The 20726-nt window shown below is 43.9% G+C and overlaps 1 protein-coding gene across 2 annotated transcripts in view; it reads right to left on the bottom strand.

The window, feature by feature from the left end:
- Positions 1 to 20726, bottom strand: part of LOC126094084 (keratin, type I cytoskeletal 9-like) — a 93527-nt gene that overhangs the window by 28096 nt on the left and 44705 nt on the right. Inside the window, exons 2-3 of one of the 2 annotated variants that reach the window (XM_049908768.1) lie at positions 10916 to 12050; positions 2802 to 3073 (exon numbers count right to left, since the gene is read on the bottom strand). In XM_049908768.1, coding sequence (XP_049764725.1) covers positions 2802 to 3073; positions 10916 to 12050 — 1407 coding nt within the window. The remainder of the gene's footprint in view (positions 1 to 2801; positions 3074 to 10915; positions 12051 to 20726) is intronic. The other variant, XM_049908769.1, reaches the window with a different exon arrangement.

The following is a 20726-nucleotide window of genomic DNA, read 5'->3' as shown; positions in this document are numbered from 1 at the left end:
ATATCAAAATGGAGTAGAGAAAGGAATCAGTTGGAAAAGGTTTAGGAACTGACTCAAGAGTGGCAAGGATTACCCAGGAACATGAGGTGGGAAAAATACCAGTGAAGTTGAAGAAAGTACAAAGCGATAACGTGAAAGAAAAATTAAAATTAGGGACAGTCAAGAAGGTAGTGGAACTGATGACTTCCGAGTTTGTTCCCTTTCCTGCCCAAACCAACCAATCAACCAAGAAGTTAGGTAAGGTTTCAGAGTTGGAAAAAAGGTTCATGGGAAAGTGGTAGAGATGTAGATTTGAAGAACGTGTAATGGAAAGTAGGAGAGAGGTAGAGTTGAAGAATCTATAAATGACTGATGGATGTCCATTCCCAGTAGCTGATTGGTCAGCGCGACAGAATGTCAATCCTAAGGGCCCAGGTTCGATTCCCGGCTGGGTCGGAGATTTTTCTCCGCTCTCGGACTAGGTGTTGTGTTGTCCTAACCATAATCATCTTATCCCCATCGACGCGCAAGTCACCGAAGTGGCGTCAAATCAAAAGACTTGCACCCAGCGAAGGGTTTACCTGACGGGAGGCCATAGTCACACGACATTTACATTTTACATTATGGATAAAAGTGGGTATCAGGATAGAATGGATAATGGAGAACATTATAGAAAAGATGGAAGACTGGAGAAAGCGAATAAATGTCAAACATGAAAAACGCAGTAAGAGGTGCAGAAACTGAATAATATGTTAAGGTGAGAAACTGAAGAAGCAAGAGAAAGATAGATGAAAGAGAAATGCGACGGAATAGAGAAAATGAAGAGAGAGGGAAAGCGTGAAATGATGTTCAAATTGGCTAGAGAAATAATTTTTGAAAGTAAAAAGATGAAGACTAATATGGAAATAGAAAGAGAGGATGTCACAGTAGCTGAAGAATATAGACGGACAGGGGTAAGGCATCTTGGTAGATGAAATAGAAATGGCGCTGAAGTGGAAGTGTTGATGAGTTTGGGAAACAGGGAGAGAAGGAAATAGTCTACCTGTCTAATGAGGAGATATATGACAGAGGGGAGTGGCCTGATGACTTTCTTGTAATTGTAATGATATCAATTGAGAAAAAGACAAGTACCAAAAAGTGTGAACAGCACAGGACTATCAGTCTAATCTCTCACATAGCTACAGTATTGCTGAGAGTGCTGAGTAAATGGTTGTATGACAATTTGGATAGATGGACTAGTGAGGAACAGTTCGGATTCATAAGAGAAAAAGGAATGATACTATCTATATGTATGAGGGTCAATTCAAAAGAAATGCACACCATTTTTGTAAAAATACAGTTTTCATTCTGCATGTGTGAAAGTTTTACAGTGTGTAGATACATCCTTCCAGCTTGTTTTCAAACTTAGTTCAACCTGTTCCCGTGAGTGGTGCCGTCACAGCATGTCTTCAAGATGGCTGCTACACTTGACATTCGTCAGAAGCAACGTGCCGACACTGAATTCCTGTGCTGTGAAAACGAGACAATGGGAAACATCCACAAGAGGTTGAAAAAGGTGTATAGAGATGCTGCTGTCGATCGCAGTACAGTTAGTCAGTGGGCAAGCAGGTTACGTGATGAAAGCGGGCACGGCAATATTGAGGATTGTCCTCACAGCGGCAGAACCTCGCACTGCACACACTCCAGACAATGTGCAGAGAGTTAACGAATTGGTGACTGATGACAGATGCATCAGAGTGGACGAATTGTCACCCTAAGTTGGGATAGGGAAAGGAAGTGTTTGCAGAATATTGAAAGTGTTGGCGTTAAAAAAGGTTTGTGCCAGGTGGGTTCCCAGGATGTTGACAGTGGCTGACAAAGAACAAGGAAAACGGTATGCAGCGAACTTTTGGAACAGTACGAGAATGGTGGAGACGAATTTCTTTGAAGAATTGTGACATGTGATGAAAGATGGCTCCATCATTTTTCACCAGAGACGAAGAGGCAATCAATGGAGTGGCATCATGCAAATTCACGCAAGAAAAAAAAATCAAAACCACACCTTCTGCTGGAAAAGTTATGGCTACGGTGTCTTTCGATTCCGAAGGACTCTTGCTTGTGGACATCATGCCAAGTGGAACCACCACAAATTCTGATGCATATGTGGCGACATTGAAGAAACTTCAAGCTCGACTGAGTCGTGTTCGACCACATCGGCAAAAGCAGGATGTTTTGCCGTTGCACGACAATGCACGGACATGTCAGTCAAAAAACAATTGAAGCGATCACAAAACTCGGATGGACAACACTGGACCCAGCTCCATGTGACTATCATCTCTTTAGGAAACTGGAAGACTCTCTTCGTGGAACAAGGTTTGAAGATGATGACTACCTTGTGCATGCTGCCAAACTGGCTCCAACAGGCTGGTCTAGAATTTTAACGTGTAGGTGTACAGGCGCTGGTTCCAAGATGGCGTAAGGCAGTTGAGAGGGATGGAAATTATGTGGAGAAATGAAAATATTGTTCCTAAAGGATGTATCTACACACTGTAAAACTTTCAAACATGTAGAATAAAAGACGGATTAAAAAAAATAGTGTGTATTTCTTTTGGAGTGATCCTCGTAAAATAGAAAATAAGAATAAAGATTGGAACTCAAATGTCAGAAGGAAGTATTGCTAAAGAATACTCTACAACAGAGCGCGATACAGAAGCTGTGCCTACTGGTGATGCAATTCCAGTGTACACTTCTGGTACAGACCTTGTAGATGCTATTGTTGGTGCAGTGGCCACAGCCCTAGTAGATGTGGCTGGGCGCAATGCCACCCTACTGCCAGTACTAACCTTGGAGAAGGCGTTGTTGCCTTTGTGACCACCGCCCTTGTACTTGTGGCCGTGCGCGCCACCGTCCTGCTTGTGGTGGTGCGACGCGTGCCCGCCGCTTTCGCTGTGGCTGCTGCCGCCCCCTTTCTCCACGACTGACGAATGCTGGGACTTCTCGCTGCCTGACGAACCCTTCTCTCCCGACTCCTTGTGGTGGTGTGACGAGCCGCCGCTCCCCGACGATCCGCCGCTCGACTTCCCACCAGCACCGGACCCTCCGTGGCCGCCTCCACCTGCGAAAAAAGTCGAGCACTGTTCTGGCCGATAGCTGATGTATCCAGTAGTAGGAAATTGGCATACTTCCTTTGACATCGTCAGTAGAAATGGAAAAATACTAAGCGACGTAAATGGGCCTCTCACAGCTAATATATGCCATGCAAGCTTCTTCTTCTCTGCATAACTACTGCAATCTACACCCATTTGAACCTGCTTACTTATTCGCGCCTTGATCTCCATCTGCAATTTTACACAGCAAATTTCCTTCCTCTACCAAACTGACGATTCCTCGATGGCTCCAGACGTGTCCTATCAACAGATCTCTTCTTTTTATCAGGTTGTGCCATAACTTCTTTTCACCCCAATTCGATTGAGTACCTCTTCATTTGATAGTCGATATCTCCATCTAACCTTCAGCATTCTGCTATTATCTTCTATCCAAACTACTTACCATCCACACTTCACAGCAATACTAGGTTACACTCTGGAGAAATACCTTCGGAAAAGACTTCCTGACACTTATATTTATACTAGACGTTATATCGTCTCCATTTCGGCTATTGTCAGTTACTTTGCCGCCCAAATAGCAAAACCCAAATACTACTTTTAATGAAACTTCCTGACAGATTAAAACTGTGTGCCGGACCGAGACTCGAACTCAGGTCCCGAGTTCGAGTCTCGGTCCGGCACACAGTTTTAATCTGCCAGGAAGTTTCATATGAGCGCACACTCCGCTGCAGAGTGAAAATCTCATTCTGGACTACTTTCAATATCTCGTTTCCTAATGCAATTCAGTCAATATGACTTATTTAATCTGACTACATTCCATTACCATTTTTTTTTACTTTTATTGATTTTCACCTTATAATGTCATTTCAAGAAACTATTCATTCCAATTTTATTTCTTCTCCAACAACTTTAATTCTCTTTTTAATTTTAAACATGGTTTCCTTCACTGCTTCCTTATTGTACAGATTGAATTACATCGAGAATGAGCTAGAAACGCATGTCACTCCCTTCTCAAGCACGACTTCCCTTGAAGTTGTTTGGCTTTTATTCCTGCGTTCTGGTTTCCATACATTTTAAATAACTTTTTGCTCGCTGGATTTTATCCCTGGTGTCTTAAAAATTTTAAAGAGTATAGTCTAAACATTGAGCAAAGATTACTCTAAATCTGCTAATGCTATAAGTGTAGATTTGCCTTTCTTCAGTCACTGTTGTAGGATAAGTCGTCGGTTTAATATTACCTCGCATGTTCTTACTTTTCTCTGGAACCCAGTCTCGCGATTCCTCAGGAAGGCTACCACCAGTTTTTCAGTTTCTTCATTTTTCTTTAAAAAAAGAAACGCACTACGAAGGAATTATGCGAATGTGACGGAAATCGGTAGCTGCGATGTATGTGTATAGGCAAACAAATGATTACAATTTCAGAAAAAATTGATGACTTATTCAAGAGAAAGATCCTCACAAATTGAGCAAGTCAATAATGTGTTTGTTCACCTCGGGCCATTATGCAAGCTGTGATTCGGCATGACGTTGATTAACGCAATTGTTGGATGTCCCCCTGAGGGATTCCGTATCAAATTTTGTCCAATTGGCGCGTTAAATCGACAAAATCCCGAAATGGTTGGCGGGCCCTGCCCATAATGCTCTAAATCTCAATTGGAGAGAGATCCGGGGCTTTGTGGTAGAAACTCCTGCCTTATGCGGACGGGAGTTATTTTGCTGCAATGTAAGTCCAGAATTGCTTGCCATGGAAATGGCAACGAGCGTTTGTCGTCATTGGCTGGGAGGCCCCTTACGGGGCAGGTCCGGCCTCCTTGGTGGAGGTCTTATTACATTCGACGCCACAATGGGCGACCTGCGCGCCTAATGATGATGAAATGATGATGAAGAAAGTACAACACCCAGTCCCTGAGCGGAGAAAATCCCCAACCCGGCCGGGAATGGAACGCGGGCCCCTCAGGACGGCAGTCCGTCACGCTGACCATTCAGCTTTCGTGGCGGACATTGCTTGCCATGAAGAGCAACAAAACGGGTCATAGACGATCGTCGAGTACCGCTGTGCTGTAAAGGTGCCACGGATGACAAGCAAAGAGGTTCTGCTACTCATCACTCGAGGTTGTCAGGCCGTATGGCGGGGAACTGTCAGGTTGGTATACCACCACCACTGTTCGGGGTGGGACTCAGTTTGAAGCGGGACCCATCACTGGAGCCAATTCTACTCCAGTCAGTGTGATTCCAGGCCGAATGTGCCCGATACCAATGCAAACGAGCTTATTGCTTGCCATGGAAATGGCAATGAGCGTTTGTCGTCATTGGCTGGGAGGCCCCTTACGGGTCAGGTCCGGCCTCCTTGGTGGAGGTTTTATTACATTCGACGCCACAATGGGCGACCTGCGCATTATTGGTTTACACCAGTTGCACGTTGGATTGTTGATAATGATGAACTGGGGGCTCTGACAACTGCTCGGTCCTCACGTTCGGTCGTCTCTCTAGTTTGACCACTTCCTCACTCATGCTGCTTTCGGCCACAGTTTACTCATTCCTCCCAACATCATCGAATAGTGGCATTGCTCCCATTCAAATATCGAGCGACTGGCCGATTACTCCAACTGGTTAATTTGAGCCCAATTACATATCTTCTCTCAAATGCTAATACCTGGGGATTCTGCTCAGCCGCCTATCTGCGGGGCATATTTACTGTCCAACTCAGGTCACGGAATGAAATACGCAAAGACTTTATGTCCTGGTATCGACATGTCTCCTATTCACTATCCTTGCCAGCTGTGTGATGAAATTACGCTGCACCGTCACACATTCGTATTGGCCGCCGAAGTTTGCTGTTTTGCATTTTCCGTCGTTGCATATATGAATATCAGTTTCTGACCAATTTGCATAAATCCTTCATGGTGCATCCTTGATTTTTGTGTTAGAGTGTACTTCGTGTGAGATACAAGGAAAAATGGGTCAGGATACTGAGTGGGCTGCAGAGCCTTAACATAACTAATGAAGATGAATTTGAGGTGGTCGGTGCATAGAGCCAGGTGAACAGATGGCAGTTGGAGAAATGGAGAAGTTTGGAGGAGTTCTCTATACAGCAATAGGTGTCAAACTGCGGCTGCTGCTGATTTTGTATAAGGGATGTTGGATGTAGTAGCTATGCAAACATGACGAGACCAGCACACAGCATAGAAAAACATACATATGGACCTTGCTGAGGTAAAATTGGTTGCTTGCATCAGTGATGCAGATAGCCGTACCGTAGATGCAACCACAGTGGAGGGGTGAGTCGAGTCTAAGCCGTCCTTCCTGAAGAGAGGCAGCAGACTTTTCAGTAGTTGCAGGGACATCAGCCCAATGATTGATTGATGTGGCTTTGTAACACTAGCCGACATGACCTTGCAGCTCTAGTGCTGACAACAGCTGGAAGTAAAAGGAAACTACAGCCGACATGAAATGAAATATGTGTATGGCGTTTGTGGCTTGGATCCCCCTCCTGGAAAATTCGTCCGCCTGTTGCAAGCCTTTGTAGTTGACGCCACTTCGGCAACTTTCACGTCGATGACAATGATGAAGTAATGAGGACAACACACGCACTACACCGTCTCGAGCGGAAAAAATCCTCGACCTTGTCGGGAGTCGAACCCAGGGCCCTGAGACCGAGAGGCACGTAAGGGAGGTCTAAACACAAGTTCACGAGCTGCTGACACTACAGCCGATGATGTTTTCCCGAGCGCATGCAGGTCTGCCGCGTGGCTTAATGACGATGACATCCTCTTGGGTACAATTTTCCGAAGGTAAAATAGTCCTCCGTTCGAATCTCCGAGCGATAATGTATAATACTAAATGAGAAAACAGGAATTCTATGGACAGTGTAGTGAACATGTTATTGTAGCCAAGATAGATGCGAAGCCAACACCCATCACAGTATTACAAGTTTATATGCCTACAAGCCCTGTGGCTGATGAACAGACTAAAAGCGTGTATGATGACAAGAATGAAATTATTGAGAGAGTTAAAGGAGACGAAAATTCAATCGTGACAGATGAGTCGAATTTAGTACTAGGAAAACGAAAAGAAGGAAAAAAAGTAGGAGAACGTGGACTTGGGTGAACGGAATGGGAAGTCGCCTGGTATAGTTTTTCATATAGCATAATTTAATCATCTCTAACATTTGATTTTAGAATCATGAAAGAAGGTTGTAGAGGTGGAAAGAACCTGCGGGCACTGGAAGGTTTCTTGTTGATTGTATAATGGTAAGAAAGAGATTTCGAACCAGATTTTGAACGGCAAAATATTTCCAAGGGTATATGTGCACTTTGACCATAAATTATTATTTATGAGCTGCTGTTTATTACTGAAGAAATTACAAAAAGCTAGAAAATTAAGGAGATGGGTTGTGGATAAATTGAAAGAATCAGGGGTGGTTGAGAGTTTAAGAAAGCATTAGGCAACGTTGAACTGAAACAAGGGAAAGGAGTACAACAAAAGACTGATTGGTAACTTTGAGAGGTGAAATAGAAAAGACGACAGAGAACCACACAGATAAAAAGACAGGGCTTTGTAGAAACTTTTGGATAACGAAGGACATATTGAATTTAATACTTTTGTTTGTGTGGCCATCTTCCGCAGCAGCTGTTAACATCTGTTATTATAGGTTATCGGTCTTGAGTTGACTGCAATGTAATTAGAAAAAATTACACCAGACGCGTTTCACTTTTTTTACAAAGCATCTTCTGTGGTATTCTATAAATTGGATATACTCGTTTGTACATTTATTTTTTTTATTTTTTAGGTAAAAAACAGCGTTTTCTTTATAAAGTTTGTCTGCAAGCTACTTACGGTGTTTCTCTACGTAATCTGCATCTTCCCCTGTTGCCAGCAGTGATTGGTCTCGTCAGACTTCATTTCACATCTGAAGTTTTTGGCATTTTGCTTTATTTCCTACGCTGCAATATTTATAATTGACTTTCTTAACTGTTTTTCATTCATCACTGCCACAGTGTTTATGCCTTTGCAGATGTGAAATGAAGCCTGCAGACACCAACCATTGGTAGCAAGAGGGGAAGGTGCAGATTACGTAGAGAAACACCGTAAGTACCTTGCAGACGAACTTTATAAAGAAAAGCTGTTTTTAACCTAAAAGAACCAGAACAAACGTGTGTATCCAATTTATAGAACGCGACAGAAGATGCTTTGTAAATCAAAGCGAAACGCGTCTGGTGTAATTCTTTCTAATTACGTTGCAGTCAGCTCAAAACAGATTACCTATAATAACAGACACACTGAATTTAATTGATGAAAGGTGAAAATATGAAAAAACTGCAAATGAAGCAGATGAAAGGAGACACAGATGTCTAAAAATGAGACTGACAGGAAACGCAAAATGGCTAAGTGGGAATGGCTAAAGGACAAATGCGAGGCTTTAGAAACGCGCGTGACTAGGGGAAAGATAGATACCATCTATAGTACCGTAAAGAGAATCAGATGAATTAATTTCAAGAGCTCAGATGGCAAGCCAGTACTGAGCAAAGAAAGGAAAACTGAAAGGTGGAAGGAATACTGAGCGTTTGTATGGGGGAAACAAGATTGAAATATTACAGATAGAGAAGATGAGATAGAAGATATGATAACGCGAGAAGAGTTTGACCAAGTAGTGAAAGGTCTATGTTTACACAAGGGCACTGGAGTAGGAGGCATTCCCGTAGAATTATAGAGATCCTTGGGAGAACCAGCCATGACAAAACTGTTCCGCCTGGTGTGAAAGATATATGAGACCGGAGAAATATCTTCAGACTTTAAGAAGAATGTAATAATTCTAATTCCAAACATGACCGGTACTGACAGGCGTGAATAGTGCCAAAACATCGCTTTAATAAGTCATGGCTGAAAAGTATTGAGACGAATTATTTACAGAAGAATGGAAAAACTGGTAGAAACGAACCTTGGGGAAGATCAGCTTCGGTTCCAGAGAAATGTAGGAACACGTGAGGAAATACTAACCCTACATATTATCTTAGAAGAGAGATTGAAGGAATACAAACCTACCTTTGTACATATAAAGAAAAAATTTAAAAGTGATTATTGGACTACAGCCACTAATAACCTGAAGGTAGCAGGAATAAAATACAGGTGACGAAAGATTATTTATAACGTGGAAAGAAACCAGAGTGCAGTTGTAAAAGTCAAAGGACTGAGAGGCAAGGAGCAATTGAAAAGGGAGTGAGGCAGTGTTGAAGTCTATCACTCAAGTGACTGAATGTATGCATTGGGCAAGCAGTAATGGAAACCAGCAGAAATTGGGAAATGGAATTGAAGATCAGGGAGAAGAAATAAAAGATTCTGATGTTTGGCGATGACAATGTAATTCTGTTAGAGACAATGAACGACTTTGAAGAGCAGAGCTGAACGAATAGTGCGTTGAAAAGAGATTATAAGATGAATATTAGAAAAATCAAAACAAAAGTAATAGAATGTAGTCGAATTAAATCAGGCATTGCTAAGGGAATTAGAGTAGGAAACGAAGCACTAAAAGTGGCAGATGAATGTTGATATTTAGGGAGAAAAATAAATTAAGGTGGCCAAAACAGATTGAATGTAACATTGAGATTGGCAATAGCAAACAACTCCTTCTGGAAAAGAGAAAATTGCTAATGTCCAATATGGAATTTTACTTCTTCAGACTTGGAATTGTTAACAATAACTCATTTTTAAGTTCCTTCATGTTTGACCCATAAGATCTGACAAGACTTTTCTGCTACTCTGTAAATTCTAGATCTTTTTATTTTTGGGGTTTACATATCTTCTGAGTTATTTTCTGCATTGCGCTGTAGGTGTGGCATTCTGTCTAGATTCTTGTCTGTTCAATAGCTTTCTCATACTATAGACTTTTTATTAAATTCGTATTTGCTTTTTTGGGTGGTATCCATTTCTGCAGAGTAATCTGCTTTGCTGTTTCCCATGTGTCGGTTTCTTATATCCTGCGCTTTGAGATTTGTATATAAAATAAAATTAAGCCTCACAGATGATGTGTCCAACCTTGCACAAAACTGGCATTGGGAAAGATGTCCATTTCCATCGTTATTTCTGCAAACATGTTTATTAAATAGTACCAGAAATAAAAGGGGATTAGAAGGTTTACAGCAGGATGTGTACAAGGTTTTTGACTACATTGTAATGCATGATATTTGGACGACTCATCCTGTGGCCTTTGACAAATAGTGCAAGTAATCTAGAATGAAATTTTCACTCTGCAGTGGAGTGTGCACTGATATGAAACTTCCTGCTAGATTAAAACTGTATGCCGGATCGAGACTCGAACTCGGGACTTTTGCCTTTCACGGGCAAGTTCTCTACTGACTGAACTATCCCAGCACGACGCACGACCCGTCCTCACAGCTGTACTTCCACCCGTACCTCGCCTCCTACGTTCCATTCTTCACAGAAGCTCTCCTGCAAAACTTGCAGAACTAGTGCTGCTGGAAGAAAAGATATTGCGGAAACATGGCGTAGCCACAGCGTAGGGGATGTCTCCGGAACGAAATTTTCACTCTGCAGCGGAGTGTGCGCTGTTAAGAAACTTCTTGGAAGATTAAAAGTGTGTGCCAGAGCGAGAGTCGAACTCGGGAGCAGTTGCTCGCGAAAGCCAAAGGTCCCCAGTTCTAGTCCTGGTCCAGCACACAGTTTTAATCTGCCAGGAAGTTCCAGTGCAAGTATTCGACAAAGACAATTCATTCCAATATTGTGCATCAAAAGGAAATTGCCAGTTCAGCAGAACACAGGATACCTAGACTCTTATATTAATGTTGGGTAATATCATCAGAAATCGCAAGTGTCGTTCAAAACTTGATACTGACCGTGTGCTCCAGACGATGCGTGAGTGGCCTTATGATGTGATGCTGCTCCGTCTGCAGGTGCAGAGTGATGGGCATGTTGAAGTGGCGCTGCTCCCACATATGCTGAGTGGTGTGAAAAGTGGTGGAGTGGGAGAGTGGCGGCAACAGGCACTATGTGGTGGATGTGGTGGAACGAAGCGGCCCCCGCCGCTGGACGATTATGGTGGGCGTGCTCCTTGAGAGCTGCAGCTGTTCGACGTGGCAGGAATGAAGATTCTGCCTCCACTACTTGTGGAACACGTTGAGCAGGTCGCTTCGGAGCCAGAGCAGCTGGTGATGTAAAATATGGAGTCTGCCTGGAAGGCGCTTCTTCTCCTACCGGTGACCCTCGATGGAGATTGGGCCCCGCTGCAGGAGACGGAAGATATGGGGTCCTCCTGCCAGGTACCACCTCTGCTCTTGTTTGGCGGTCAAGAATTTGTTGGAGTTGCGGAACAGACTGCTGCGCCGACATTGGGTGTTGTGGTGGAAGTGCAGCTTGCACAGTCTGTGCGGGTTGGTGCTGGACATGATGGTATGGAGCCTTCACAGTCTCTGGTAAGCTCTGTTGGAAATGTGGGGGTGGGGCTACTGCTATGGCGGCCAGGTGTGGGGCCTGTTGGAAGAATGCCACCTCTGGTGTAGACGATTTTTGTGGTGTCTGGTGTGGCGACGGTCTATTGGGCACAGTATGGTGAGGCAGTGCCCCAGCTGAGTCGGAGCTGATTGGGATTTGATGTTTCTGGAATGGCTCTTCCACCGGTTCTTGGCGATTATGATTGCGGAATATCACTCCTGTGAGTTCTGGGTGGTTACCGTGCGATGCCAACTTCGCTGCGGGTTGTCCACCCTGAGCATGCTGCTGGGGCGGCTCGTCGTTCAGTTGGGCTGGGCGCGCCGGCTTCGGCTGCTCCTGGTCCGGCGCCTGTGGTCGCTGCTGGAGAGAGGCGGCAGCCACCACAGCCGCAGAGTCCGGGACGACCCCGGTGATGGCAGCTGCCCTGTGCAGCAGCGCCGTGTTCGCCTGGTGGAACGGCACCAGCAAGTGGCCGCGGCCTTCCCCGCCAGCCACCTCTCTCGCTTCTTCGGCGCTCGTCGGAGCTGACAAGAACGCCGCCTGCAACAGTGGACAGCGAACGGGGAGGTAATTTGCTGTAGTCAATACATCTAGAAGCAAGTATACGAATGAATCCAGCAGCAGACATGGCCCTGCTGTGCACACTGCTCTATCTGCGAAGTAACTTAGCTGGATACTGACGTTCCTATGCTGGTACCCATCCAATCCCAAAACCGCTCTCTGTGTCAGACACTACGCTACCATGTTCGACAAGGCAGTTAGTGTATGTTGAGGCTGTTGAGTCGAGGAGGCGTCTGGTCTACCCGGTAACTTGATAAGTACAGATTGATTCTTGCAGAGAAGACAACAGCAACCATCCACTTTTTATAATGCTGTTTATTTATATAAATAGTGCTGCTACCGGTTTCTAACCGGCAGATTCATCATCAGACGGCTTGAAACGTCCTGGCAGATTAAAACTGTGTGCCGGACCGAGACTCGAACTCGGGACCTTTGCCTTTCGCGGGCAAGTGCTCTACCATCTGAGCTACCCAAGCACGACTCACGCCCCGTCCTCACAGCTTTACTTCCGCCATTACCTCGTCTCCTACTTTCCAAACTTCACATAAGCTCTCCTGCGAACCTTGCAGGACTAGGAGGGTAGGAGACGAGGTACTGACAGAAGTAAAGCTGTGAGGACGGGGCGTGAGTCGTGCTTGGGTAGCTCAGATGGTACAGCACTTCCCCGCGAAAGGCAAAGGTCCCGAGTTCGAGTCTCAGTCCGGCACACAGTTTTAATCTGCCATGAAGTTTCATATCAGCGCACACTCCGCTGCAGAGTGAAAATCTCATTCTGGAAGCATCCCCCAGGCTGTGGCTAAGCCATGTCTCCGCAATATCCTTTCTTTCAGGAGTGCTAGTTCTGCAATGTTCGCAGGAGAGCTTCTGTAAAGTTTGGAGGGTAGGAGACGAGATACTGGCAGAAGTAAAGCTGTGAGGACAGGGAGTGGGTCGTGCGCGGGTAGCTCAGATGGTAGAGCACTTGTCCGGGAAAGACAAAGGTCCCGAGTTCGAGTCTCGGTCCGGCACACAGTTTTAATCTGCCAGGAAGTTTCGTATCAGCGCACACTGCGCTGCAGAGTGAAAATCTCATTCGGGAGTCCGACGGCGTGTTCACGTAAAGATACATTTTTATTGTAGTTCACATCGATTTTCGCTTTTTATTTCTTGGCGTTGTGGTGCCGTCGAAAAATTCCTCACCATTACTTGCAGTGCTGACTCCTTGTGATCATGCAGTAGCGAAGACTACATGAAGCACTTCTTTGATATAATGTACACGCATAATGTATAACTCCACTTTTTGGTGTGTGTGAGTGGTGCTTTACATTTCATGTTTACATGTGCATGTCAAAAAGTGTTTCATATAGTCTTCGCTACTGCTTGAACCGAAGCAGTGAATATTGAAACGTGCAACGTAATGGCGCCGAATTTTCGACAGCACCACCACGCCGCACCACATGGGGAAATAAAAAATGAAAACTAATGTAAACTGCAATAAAAGTATATCTTACCGTGGACAAGCCATCTATCGGTTAGAAACTGCTAACGGGGCTATTTACATAAATAATTAGCATTACAAAGAGTGGATGGTTGCTGTTATTTTCTCTGCAAGAATCAACATGTCTTTTGCACATAGCCAAGGGCTCAAAATGTCAGTTTTCGACAAAAGAGCGACTTGGTAAGTGATTATTGTACCCCTCTCCATCCAATCCCACACGATCGTACAAGTTCGTTTTTTTAAATTTATTTTATTTTTTATTTTTTTTTTTCGGACTGAACGTCTTGCCTCGCATCAAACCCACATGCAACAATTGTGCAAGTTCTGTGCTATTTCAGTGGTTTACGCCGTCAATCTACACCAAATAATTGCGGCGTGTGTAACTGAGTTTCGTTAAGACAAAAGAACCATGACATCGCCATGTCAGTAGCTCGTAATTACGTTAAATTGAGTTATTTCGGCAAACTTCTGGGTGTGACTGTTTGAAATGGAGTGTATAATGTTGTACTATCGGGAAATACTAGTAGATAATGTCTAAGGCAAAAATGAATCAAACTGAATCAAGGGCCAAGAAGTTATTCAAGAAGAAAAAATCTAAAACAGGGCCTAAATAACCAAATGCCAATAGCATGGAAAAAGGTAATGATCAATAAACAGTCGGGGGCGATGATGTATCGGTAAGGCGCCTGGAAATCGAGAAGTATCCTCCGTCATACACCATAAGTTGGTTTTCGGTGTACGAGATGTAGACGTAGATGTACAGTATAAGACAATGGATGCAAGGAACAACACTTATCACCTCTAGTGTTTAATATACACTCCTGGAAATTGAAATAAGAACACCGTGAATTCATTGTCCCAGGAAGGGGAAACTTTATTGACACATTCCTGGGGTCAGATACATCACATGATCACACTGACAGAACCACAGGCACATAGACACAGGCAACAGAGCATGCACAATGTCGGCACTAGTACAGTGTATATCCACCTTTCGCAGCAATGCAGGCTGCTATTCTCCCATGGAGACGATCGTAGAGATGCTGGATGTAGTCCTGTGGAACGGCTTGCCATGCCATTTCCACCTGGCGCCTCAGTTGGACCAGCGTTCGTGCTGGACGTGCAGACCGTGTGAGACGACGCTTCATCCAGTTTTTTTTATGAAGTTTAAGGCTTCAATAGGCGTTGCTTGGCTGTCTTCTAGATAGTGTTGCAGGCCTAAAATTTCGTCGCACAGCAAATTTCCATCAATATCTGACTTCATGTTGACAGTTAACTTTTCTTGTAATTTAGAACAGCATTGTATTAGTTCTTCTTTATTTTGATTTTTTTTAATGTCAAACAAGAAACTCCACGTCGCAGAAAATTCTTGCATCTGTTCAAATCTTTCTTTCATGGATATGTGCACGGTGTCCAACAGTGCATTGAAAAACTCTACTTTAAACTTCTTTTTTGGGTCAGTTATTTGATCATCAACAGCCTCTTCACCCGGCCTGCGTTTAATACGTCTTAATCGCATTTGTGGTTTAAATAATGGCTGCGTATCAAGATCCGAAGCCAGTTCAGTTGCTGTTACAATAGCTTGTTCGAAACCTGTTTGTCTATATGTTTCCAAATAAGAGCAACATTTGTCAAGGATTCCCATAAACTCGACAAAGTTGATTGTGGGTGACTGACTTGCTTTACTCACAACGTTAATTTGAAACAGAACATCATACCATGTCACGAGAGAAACAATGAAGCTGAAGTCTTTTAATTGTCCTCCTAGTGTTGTCGCTTCGTGTGACACCGCAGCATCGCTTTGTTCAGTAGCATCGGCCAAGGAAACCAAAGCGTCATGCATTTCGCATAATTGATAACGAACCGCTTTGACGCTATCAATTCGAGCTTCCCAGCGTGTGTCACATTTTTCAGGGTGTATATCTTCAAATGGTCGGTCAAAATTTTCCATCTATTTACCGATCCAGCATATAGATTAAACATTTTTTGTAACATTCCGAACAGTGTCACGGATTTTACTGATGATTTTGCCGCATCACACAATACCAAATTATAACTATGGCATCCACATGGCACAAAAAAAAGCTAGTGGATTTAACTTCTTAATTCTGTTCTGGACGCCTTTATTTTTCCCCTTCATGTTCGCGCCGTTATCGTAGCCCTGTCCTCTGCAGTCATTAATGTTAAGGTCAAGATCACTCAATGTTTTTAAAATGCTTTCTGTGAGACCTTCACCGGTTGTATCATCTATTTGCAGAAATGAGATGAAATGTTCTTTTACACTTACGCCATCCTCTGTTATGTCGGCGCATCTTAAAGTTATCGAAAGTTGTTCTTTGTGGCTTATATCTGGAGTACAGTCAGCTATGATTGCATAATACTTTGAACCCTTTATGCCGAATACGATTGTAGACATAACGTGTGATGCCATGAGTCCTATTAATTCATTTTGTATATTTTTGCCGCAATAATGGTCAGCCAAATCACCATTCAATGCCAGTCTGACGTGCTCTTCCATGATTGGATCAAACTTTGCCAATAACTGTAGAAGACCTAAGAATTTTCCATTATTTGGGGTAAATAATTTATCTGATAACCCTCTGAATGCCATATTATTTTCAGCCAAATACAAAGTAATGTGCATCAATCTTTGAAGCACATTGCTCCATCGTAAACTTTCTTTAGAAATTAGCTTTTGTTCTTCCTTGTCAATAGTTAATCCAGCTTTAAACCTGATTTCAGCTTCAGTCCATTGAGTAAATGCTTTTTTGTGGTTAGGACTATTTTCATGCAGTTTCAGAGCTTCACTTAAATGTTTCCAATTTCTGAAACCCACAGTGGTAGTCAAATTCGTAGTTGACTTTAAATCAAACAGTCGACAACAAAAGCAAAAGACACTGTCATTTGAAACAGAATAAACTAGCCACCGTCGTCTGAAAGTTTCTTCGTTTGACAGTTTTCTTGTGTAATGAGTTGAAGAGAAATGACGCCCATTTTCATCTTTTGGAAAGTTATTTAGACATACTTGTGAGGGTCCACATATTATAATGCGATCTATATCTCTAGTATTAAGTACTTTTGGCCACGTACCTACATCAGAAACATTGTATTCTTTTATTGCAAGAACGTTGATACTTTCATCGACCACAGATGTCATGTGTTGATTTTGACTTGGAGAAATATCAGAGGATTCATGCAAAGATGTACTGCGCTGGTCAATTTGATCACCTTCAATAGGTGATTGTATATTTTTTGTGTATAATTGTTCACAGTCTGAAGAAATATTTGCTGATACATGGACTTTTGATTCAATATCTGAAGTATTTGCCTTAGAATTTCCTTTAAGGTACTTATAAATATTCATGTGCTTTTTAGTTTCTTCAAGAACTTTTTCTTTTTCAGCTTTTCTTTTCCGATTTTCTGAACCAGAAAGCTTTTTTTTAATCATTTCCTTCTCTTCTGGCATGATTTAATAATTTGACAAATTATTGCTTGGACACTGCTCTATTTCGCGACCACAATATTCGATCTATAACAAATAAAGAAATTCACCTATCAGTAGACGTAACTAGAAAAAAACCTGAACTAAAAGATAAAAATGTTTTTCGCACTTACCAGAAAATTAAAATGTTGACACAGTCACGACACTCGTTTCACTCACAATTATTCCGCCACGAAAACATGACCGCTGCCTCCGACTCTTATTGACAATTACTGACATGCGGGTGCAAATCGTAGCGCTGCCAACATATGCAGTCTAACAAACATTGTGTGGCGCTGTATTATTTCAGTACGTTAGGGGAGAATTCTCTATGAATGCAGTGCACGCATTGCATGATCTATTAATTAATGTACATGAGTCAGTAAGTCACAAATATTCGATATAAATACATTCGTATTAATTAAATCATAATGTAATGTATATTTCACAGTTTGTATTTTCTTTTATTTGGAGCGACCGGTAGTTTCTGTTGTGAACGAGAGATGGTGCGGCTGCATGGGCTCTTCCTTGTTGCAGTTCTTGAAACAAATAAGAGAGGCGCTTTGGTAGAGCCCGTGCTAGCCCGCGTCAAACATGGATGGTTGCAGACAATACGAAGATTGCATTCAGCATGATTTCTCTTCTGCTACCCCGAATTCATCGCGCATTCGTGAGATTAGCGACGTATGTTGAATGAGACTGAATAATATTTTAGTTTCGCGAAATGGGTGATTGTAAATTGTAATTTTTTTTTTTTTTTTTTTTACATGCGTTTAGTATGTGGCGCCCCTTGGGCCCCGGCGCCCTGGGCGACCGCTCGGGCCGCCCCACCCTAAAGCCGGCGCTGTTGATAAGGTAGAGGAACTTCTTTGATGTAACTGTATCAATGAAAAAGTAATTTATACATCTCAGATGCCTGATATGTACACATTAATGTGTAAAAATTATATATTCTGCTTTCTGTGTAAGAGTAGTTAAAATAAATCCTTACAAATTCATACTTTATGTTTTAAACAATTTTTTGGGAGATATAGTCATAAGCCACCATTGACTACATCTTAATTAGAATCATTCTAAAAGTAATATTTTATAGCATGCAGAGAGTTGACTATTTAACAACATGCTTTGCAAGTATTATCAAGTGTTTGCAGTAGAAATAAAGTTTCTATTTTGTATTAAACATTTTCAGACCTCTGTGGAACTTTAAACTCGCTGTATCTCAAAACTAGTTCAATGTAGCTTATGACTATATCCCTCCGACCCCTTCAATTATTGCCTATATGCGTCTGTACGAGCCCTAATTCTCTTGTCTTATCTTTGTGGTCTTTCCGCGAAATACACTCCTGGAAATTGAAATAAGAACACCGTGAATTCATTGTCCCAGGAAGGGGAAACTTTATTGACACATTCCTGGGGTCAGATACATCACATGATCACACTGACAGAACCACAGGCACATAGACACAGGCAACAGAGCATGCACAATGTCGGCACTAGTACAGTGTATATCCACCTTTCGCAGCAATGCAGGCTGCTATTCTCCCATGGAGACGATCGTAGAGATGCTGGATGTAGTCCTGTGGAACGGCTTGCCATGCCATTTCCACCTGGCGCCTCAGTTGGACCAGCGTTCATGCTGGACGTGCAGACCGTGTGAGACGACGCTTCATCCAGTCCCAAACATGCTCAATGGGGGACAGATCCGGAGATCTTGCTGGCCAGGGTAGTTGACTTACACCTTCTAGAGCACGTTGGGTGGCACGGGATACATGCGGACGTGCATTGTCCTGTTGGAACAGCAAGTTCCCTTGCCGGTCTAGGAATGGTAGAACGATGGGTTCGATGACGGTTTGGATGTACCGTGCACTATTCAGTGTCCCCTCGACGATCACCAGTGGTTTACGGCCAGTGTAGGAGATCGCTCCCCACACCATGATGCCGGGTGTTGGCCCTGTGTGCCTCGGTCGTATGCAGTCCTGATTGTGGCGCTCACCTGCACGGCGCCAAACACGCATACGACCATCATTGGCACCAAGGCAGAAGCGACTCTCATCGCTGAAGACGACACGTCTCCATTCGCCCCTCCATTCACGCCTGTCGCGACACCACTGGAGGCGGGCTGCACGATGTTGGGGCGTGAGCGGAAGACGGCCTAACGGTGTGCGGGACCGTAGCCCAGCTTCATGGAGACGGTTGCGAATGGTCCTCGCCAATACCCCAGGAGCAACAGTGTCCCTAATTTGTGCTGGGAAGTGGCGGTGTGGTCCCCTACGGCACTGCGTAGGATCCTACGGACTTGGCGTACATCCGTGCGTCGCTGCGGTCCGGTCCCAGGTCGACGGGCACGTGCACCTTCCGCCGACCACTGGCGACAACATCGATGTACTGTGGAGACCTCACGCCCCACGTGTTGAGCAATTCGGCGGTACGTCCACAAGGCCTCCCGCATGCCCACTATACGCCCTCGCTCAAAGTCCGTCAACTGCACATACGGTTCACGTCCACGCTGTCGCGGCATGCTACCAGTGTTAAAGACTGCGATGGAGCTCCGTATGCCACGGCAAACTGGCTGACACTGACGGCGGCGGTGCACAAATGCTGCGCAGCTAGCGCCATTCGACGGCCAACAGCGCGGTTCCTGGTGTGTCCGCTGTGCCGTGCGTGTGATCATTGCTTGTACAGCCCTCTCGCAGTGTCCGGAGCAAGTATGGTGGGTCTGACACACCGGTGTCAATGTGTTCTTTTTTCCATTTCCAGGAGTGTATAAGGTGAACAACCGACAAAATTTTGGCCGTTGTTTATGGACACATTTTGAATATTTTGGTATCAGGGACCGGTGGTCTCTGGTGCCTCGTTGCAGAGCAATAATGTAATTATGATTTATTCGTATTTGTTACCAGAATTTTCTTTATTTCTGTGAATACACTCTCACAACAGTGGAAAAGCCTGTAATACGTAGTAACGCGAATGAATTCGGTTATATAAAGATGCAAAACTACTGTGATGTGGTCGCTGCAGCTGTGGGAACAGCTGACAGGGGAACCACACGAACTTCATATTGACAGGATGTGGAGGAGGGAAGGAGGAGCTTAGTGTTTAACGTCCCGTCGACAACGAGGGCATTAGAGACGGAGCACGAGCTTGAAATAGGGAAGGATGGGACGGAAACCGGTTGTGCCCTGTCAAAAGAACTGTGCTGGCATTTGGCTGGAGCGATTTAGGGAAATCACGGGAAACCTGTATTAGGATGGCCGGACGTCGCGAGTTTGAACCGTTGTTTCCCCGAACGCAAGTCCAGTGTGCCAACCACTGCGCCACATCGCTCGTTGACGTGGTGTGTAGCGCACGACGAAACCTTCAACGTGAATAAGTAGCAAGTCGCAACTCTCAACCGCTCTCGAGAAAATCGAGTTTGAACAATATACCAGCAGCTATATGCTTCGCATGGTCGCAAGTAATCAAGGATTTCGCAGTCGAAAGAGTAGCCGAGGTCTATGGATCGAATCCCAATGCCAGAAATTTTTTTTATTACCACGTAATTATGATGCCAGTAATGCGCGGTACGGTGCGAAATTGTATGAGGACCAGGAACCGTTTGCGAATGTAACCCAAGTTTGTTATGCAACAGACACTTTGAAAGACCATGCACATGGACAGATTCGACTGTATGTTTCAATAATTACTGCTTAGAATATTT

The sequence above is a fragment of the Schistocerca cancellata genome, chromosome 1, assembly GCF_023864275.1.
Source record: "Schistocerca cancellata isolate TAMUIC-IGC-003103 chromosome 1, iqSchCanc2.1, whole genome shotgun sequence".
NCBI classification, from domain to species: Eukaryota; Metazoa; Arthropoda; class Insecta; order Orthoptera; family Acrididae; genus Schistocerca; species Schistocerca cancellata.
Note: the sequence above shows the minus strand (reverse complement) of the source record. Positions and strands in the feature narration are given on the sequence as shown.